Genomic DNA, 6593 nt, shown 5'->3' with positions numbered 1-6593 from the left:
GGAGCAAAAGATATTCCTTGTCCCTGCACATTATTTGAAATTGTGTTTAATTATAAAGTTTCATTAAAAACCTTTGCTCAAAATTTTAGCGGCCTAATAAGATTTCCATTAATTTAAACATATCACTATTCCCACGACAGCCCCCAATGCTTTCTTTCCCCTCTTTCATCCATGGTTAAATATGTAAATAAAATGTCTAAAGTCATTCTTCAAAGAAGACAAAAGAAAAAAGAGCTGAGGGGAAAGACAGCCATAAAATTCCTCCCAATTCTCCATAACAGTTGCCAGAGGGGGGCCGGTAGCAGCCAGGGCTGAGCAGCAGGGGACCCGGCTGCTCCGCAGAGTCACACATCTCAAATCCCACACACAGGAAAAAAAAATAAAATAAAATATCTTTTCAGCTGGAGCCATCAAAAGGCCCTTTTCATTTATTAGTTACAGAGTTATCTCCCAGTTGCTGATTTCTCAGAGTCCCCATTTTTCGATAATAATGTCTATTTTGTTGGTTTCCATCTCTGCTGGGCAGAACCAAGAGCTTCTACAGACATTTTTATAAAACAGAAGAGAAGAAAGCAATCCGAGTGGCTAAAATAATGGGTCTGAACATGGTGGGATAAAAATAGCACATAAAGGATCAATTAGGAGGCACTCTGCACGAATGGCTGCACCGGGCTCACAGGACTTGGCTCTTCTCCTCCAACCGGGGCAGGAAGAACCTTTGCAAGGAAAATCCTAGAAAAGCCAAGTGTTGTCCAATGAATCTTTTCTAACTTAAAAGTGCTGAAACTAGCTCACTACTAAATAAAGAAGCAAACTATCGTCATAAAATGGCAGTCTTTGGAACACATGCGCTCTTTCGGGGGAGCCCACACAGTGGGACGAGGTAGTTGCCAGGCACTGGCTTCTACCTTCTCGGCCACTGCCCCCTCACCCCAGTACCCCAGCACCTCCTTGAGATCAGGGCATGGGGTCAAGGACTCGGCGATGGGGCATGAACACCTGCCTGTCATTCTGGGACCCTGGGCAAGCCCCAGCCCCGCACGTCTGACGAATGAATGAGAGCGCCCAAGTTTCCTGCATACGCACAAGTGCACGCCTTGTTTTAATTAGGAGCCAATCCTCTCGGAGAAGTGTCCGGGTCCTGCCACTGCTGACAGGCTGGGCAGGCAGGAGGGGTGCCTGGCGGCCCCTGCGCCCTCCCGGGCGCTTCCTGGAGACAGCTGGCGGAATCGCAACGACCCCCGCGGGGTCCGCCCACCCAGCTCCTCCCACGCTGCGAAGAGCTGCAGGATCAGCCGCGGGCACGGGTTCCCAGCCGCGATTGCGCACACCCCAGACTGCCCGAGTGAGCCTGGGGTGCGCGGGAGGGACAGAAGGCGGAACGCGCCTCCGCCGCGTCCTCCAGCTGCCCCTCTCCCGGTGGCGCTGGACTGAATCCTGGTTGGGGAGGGGTTTCGGAAGCACTTCAAAGACTGGACCTCGAGGGTTAGGGGAGAGAGCCGGCCACTCCCCGGGAGATGTCTATCCAAGGGTTAGTGCAGAATGAGAAGCATCTCACGTACTCTTGGGCACTGTAGGGCTTGGGGTGGGTGCCCATCTCTCACGTCCTATGCGGGGGAACAGGGCCCTTGGGTCCGGAACGACCTTAGCACAAACTGGCCCAAACCAGAGGGCAGGAAGGCAGAAGCGGAAGGAGGGGACCACGCTTCTCCTCTCTCTGGAGAGCCAGCCCTGCGTCTCCGCCTTTGGCTCTAAACGCCGGGTCCCGGCCGGAACCGGCCCGGCACAGCTCACCGGCCAGTCGCTTGACGTTTCTTGAGGCCAGCGAACCACTCACCAAATAATATAAATACCGAGGAGCGAATGACTTCCTATAATAAATAAACTCAGCGAGCCCTGCTCGGATCGAGGCCCCCAACTCTGCAGCCTAGGCGGGCTGGTCACTGTGAGTCAAGTCCCACTGTCCTGGCTGGGGGGTGAAAGGCCTGGGAGCCTCCCCTCCCGCCTTTTTTGAGGAGACCTCGGATAAGCGGCCCTAAAATCTGGATTCCCAGGTCCCCTCCCCCGCCCCTTCCCTCGCCTCTTAGAAATTTCAAAGCAAACCCCTCCCCGGAGCCGAAGCCCCGCGCCCCAGGCTGGCAACCCCCGGCCTCGTGAAGATGCGGGCAGGTTTACAAGCCAAGGGGCCGTTTTATGGCCAAAGCCATAAAACGCAAATCCCACCTCTCTTTGAAAGCTCCCTCGGCCTGGGACCCACCATAAAAGTAGGGGAAGATGCACCCCTGGCCCCCTGCCGCGGACCACCCCCACCCCGGCTCCCGCCAGTCCCCGTAACCTCGAACTTCCCGTAACCTCGACAGTCCTTGGGGTGCGGGGGACAATCCCGGAGACCCATCCCCCCGCCCCCAGGAAAGGGGACACAGGCGGAGAACGCCGCGGGAGGCAAAGTTGGAAGCCAGGCGGAGAGAGGGCGGAGAGCGGGCGGGACCTCCGGGCAGGGCTGCAGCGCGCAGGGCCCCGCGCGCCTGGCGGGGTGCGCCGGGCGGGAGCGGCGACTGGGGGCTTGGCCCCCGCGGGGCCCGGGCGGGCGGCGGGGCGGCGCGCGGAGGCTGCCCGGGGCGCTCGGCTTTCTCATGCAAAGCAGTGGAGGGGCGGGGCGGCGGCCTGGGGGCGGGGCCTGTCACCGCTCGGCTTTTTTCCCCTTTGCCTTTTTGCCAGTCTTCTCATCCCGGGACACAAACCTCACAACAGCTGCTAGCTGGGCCCGGCGAGGCCGGCGCAGGGAGGGAGGAGCCGCCGGGCCGCAGGGCGCCGCGAGCTGGCCGGGCCTCTGTGCACCCGCGCCGCCCGCCCTCTCCGGACGCGCGGGCCCGGCGCGCCAAGAAGAGGCCAAAGTTTGCCGCGGCAGTGAGTTGAAGCCCGCGCGGGGCGGCGGCGCTGAGAGCTCCAGCGGCTTCGCTCGCTTCCCGGTATTGTTTGCAAACTTTGCTCCCCTCCCCCGCCGACCCGGCTCGGCGGAGGCCAGGGGCAGAGAGCAGGGCCGGGGGCGCTGTGCGCAGCGCTCGGGCAGGCTGGGCGGGCATGGGCGGGAGCCCGAGCAGGGGCTCGGAGCCCAGGCTAGCAGCCCGTGCCCCGGAGCGGCGGCTCTGAGGGGCGCGGACCTCCCTGCGAGGGCACCTCGGACGTCACCATGCAGCGCCCGGGTCCCTGCCTGTGGCTGGTGCTGCAGGTGATGGGTTCGTGCGCCGCCATCAGCTCCATGGACATGGAGCGACCTGGTGACGGCAAGTGCCAGCCTATAGAGATCCCGATGTGCAAGGACATTGGCTACAACATGACCCGCATGCCCAACCTGATGGGCCATGAAAACCAGCGAGAGGCCGCCATCCAGCTGCACGAGTTTGCGCCGCTGGTGGAGTACGGCTGCCACGGCCACCTCCGCTTCTTCCTGTGCTCGCTGTACGCTCCGATGTGCACCGAGCAGGTCTCCACGCCCATCCCTGCCTGCCGGGTCATGTGCGAGCAGGCCCGGCTCAAGTGCTCGCCCATCATGGAGCAGTTCAACTTCAAGTGGCCCGACTCCCTGGACTGCAGTAAGCTCCCCAACAAGAATGACCCCAACTACCTGTGCATGGAGGCGCCCAACAACGGCTCAGAGGAGCCCAGCCGGGGCTCAGGCATGTTCCCGCCGCTCTTCAGGCCACAGCGGCCCCACAGCGCGCAGGAGCACCACCTGAAAGACGGGAGCTCTGGGCGCGCCGGCTGCGACAACCCCGGCAAGTTCCATCACGTGGAGAAGAGCGCGTCGTGCGCGCCGCTCTGCACGCCAGGCGTGGACGTGTACTGGAGCCGCGCCGACAAGCGCTTCGCGGTGGTCTGGCTGGCCGTCTGGTCCGTGCTGTGCTTCTTCTCCAGTGCCTTCACCGTGCTCACCTTCCTCATCGACCCGGCCCGCTTCCGGTACCCCGAGCGCCCCATCATCTTCCTCTCCATGTGCTACTGCGTCTACTCCGTGGGCTACATCATCCGCCTCTTTGCAGGCGCGGAGAGCATCGCCTGCGACCGGGACAGCGGTCAGCTCTACGTGATTCAGGAGGGACTGGAGAGCACCGGCTGCACCCTCGTCTTCCTGGTGCTGTACTACTTCGGCATGGCCAGCTCGCTGTGGTGGGTGGTCCTGACGCTCACCTGGTTCCTGGCAGCTGGCAAGAAGTGGGGACACGAGGCCATTGAGGCCCACAGCAGCTACTTCCACCTGGCGGCCTGGGCCATCCCCGCGGTGAAGACCATCCTGATCCTGGTGATGCGCAGGGTGGCGGGGGACGAGCTCACAGGGGTGTGCTACGTGGGCAGCATGGATGTCAACGCCCTCACGGGCTTTGTGCTGGTCCCCCTGGCTTGCTACCTCATCATCGGCACTTCCTTCATCCTCTCGGGCTTCGTGGCTTTGTTCCACATCCGGAGGGTGATGAAGACGGGCGGGGAGAACACAGACAAGCTGGAGAAGCTCATGGTGCGCATCGGCGTCTTCTCTGTGCTCTACACCGTGCCGGCCACCTGTGTGATCGCCTGTTACTTATACGAGCGCCTCAACATGGACTACTGGAAGATGCTGGCCTCGCAGCACAAGTGCAGGGTCAACAACCAGACCAAGGCGCTGGACTGCCTGATGGCCGCCTCCATCCCAGCGGTAGAGATCTTCATGGTGAAGGTCTCCATGCTGCTGGTGGTGGGCATCACCAGTGGCGTGTGGATCTGGACTTCCAAGACCCTGCAGTCTTGGCAGCAGGTCTGCAGCCGCAGGTTAAAGAAGAAAAGCCGCCGGAAACCCGCCAGCGTCATTGCCAGCGCTGGGATTTACAAAAAAGCGCAGCACCCGCAGAAACCTCATCTTGGGAAATACGAGATCCAGGCCCAGCCTCCTGCCTGTGTGTGAAGGGCCTGGAGGGAAGGACCTGGCGGGCAGGCGGGCAGGCAGGCAGGGCCCAAACAGAGTGCAGTTCCTGGCTTTGGCTGGTTGGTTTTTTAAATAAAAGGTTTTTTTTTTTTTAATGCAAATAAATGGAAAGTTTTTACCCCGAAATTCAGAATACCATGAAAGTAAGAATGTACTTCAAGGGTTTTGTTTTGTGCTGTTCCTCAGTGAAGGGCCGCTCTGCAGTTCAGTAGTCTCCGGTGTAACTAATTGGTGGTAAAGTCATTGATTCAGCCCTCAGAGAACTTTTGTTCAGACCCTTCCACAAATGCGCATCTGTGTGCTGGAGTTGGCTTTGCGACCCACTTATAAATGAGAGGCCAGACCACTATTTTCGCAGATTAAAGAGCCCCCCTTGGGGTGGCAAAAGAAGCCATCCAGGGGGCCTACCCCCAGCAAGGTCGGAGGTCGCTGTGTGGGACACAAGACCTGTGCAGAGAGGAAGGACCCTGACCAGTCTTTATCCTTGGGTGGCTTTGGAGTCCCTTAAAATAGACTCCAGTCTCCAGCTTCATGGAAGGTCTTTTTCCAAGACCGAAACCTCCCGGAAACCTACCCGAAACCTAATCTAACCGTGTGGAACCAAAGATGTGCAATAAGTTTGTTTCTCTCTCCATGAAAATAAAAAGAAAAACAAGTATTTTGCTCTGTTCATAAAGACAACAAAAGAAATCTCCTAACAAAAGAACTGAGGGGCCGGCCCTGGAAACGCTTGAGCATTACATTCTGTGGCTTTTTAATGGAAACCAAGCCAATGTTATACACATTTGGGCTAATTTGTGGAAAGGAGGGGGGAGGAGGAGAAGGATCATTCAAAAGTACCCAAAGGGCTTATTGACTCTTTCTATTGTTAAACAAATGATTCCCATGAATAGATCAAGCAGCACTGGGCAGCAAAGACAAACTTTGTCTAGTGCTTTCTCTTTACCCAGCTAGGAAAGGGGGGTTCCTGCCGGTGTATATCTGTAATATATGAGATTTTTCATGCTCCACTATTTTATTAAAAATAAAAGACGTTCTTTAGTTTGCTGCTAGTAGTCCCTGTGCCTGGTGAGCTTTGCCTTCTCTGTGGGGAGAGAACAGAAGACTCTCCCTCTGCTTCTTAGGCAAATTCTGGGTGTGCACTGAGAGCTGGAGAGTTCTGGTTATCTCCGGGGTTGACAGAATCACTCAGGCCTGAGTTGCAGAAGCTTTTCATGCAGGCAGGTTGGTTGCTGTGGAGCCTGGTAGCTGGACCTGGGGGCTTCATTGTGACACAGGTTCTCAAGGACAGCCTTGGCTGCCAAGCTCTGATGTGCCCATGAGCCTAGACTGGCCTCCCACGGGATCTTTGCCACCAATTCAGAGGACGAAGTCAATGCTGTTCAATTGATCTGCTGTGTACCTCAGTCTGAAGCGGGCCACCTCACAGCAGCAGCTCTGGGCTGTGGGGACAGGGTGGCCTGCCAGGGGGGAGTTGTGGGGCAGCTTGAGCCCTTCCCGGTGGCCAGTTCTTACAGTATTCACCTGGGCGGCTGAAGAGCAGCCACAGGCCTGGGTTCTGCTGGGCAGGGCATGGCTGGACCCAAGTTCTCACCAGAAGGACCCAAGGGCACAGTCCAGCCCCAGTGTGGTAGAG

At 58.1% G+C, this 6593-nt stretch overlaps 1 protein-coding gene across 1 annotated transcript; it reads left to right on the top strand.

The window, feature by feature from the left end:
• Window positions 1-2778: 2778 nt before the first annotated feature.
• On the top strand, window positions 2779-6000 carry Fzd10 (frizzled class receptor 10). Its single transcript, XM_046445862.2, has one exon. The coding sequence runs from the start codon at window positions 3191-3193 to the stop codon at window positions 4934-4936; it is 1746 nt and encodes a 581-aa protein (XP_046301818.1). The 5' UTR covers window positions 2779-3190; the 3' UTR covers window positions 4937-6000.
• The last annotated feature ends 593 nt before the right edge of the window (window positions 6001-6593 follow it).

The sequence above is a fragment of the Marmota monax genome, unplaced genomic scaffold, assembly GCF_021218885.2.
Source record: "Marmota monax isolate L192 unplaced genomic scaffold, Marmota_monax_Labrador192_F-V1.1 WCK01_AAM20220418_F8-fsc00200, whole genome shotgun sequence".
Taxonomy (NCBI): Eukaryota; Metazoa; Chordata; class Mammalia; order Rodentia; family Sciuridae; genus Marmota; species Marmota monax.
Note: the sequence above shows the minus strand (reverse complement) of the source record. Positions and strands in the feature narration are given on the sequence as shown.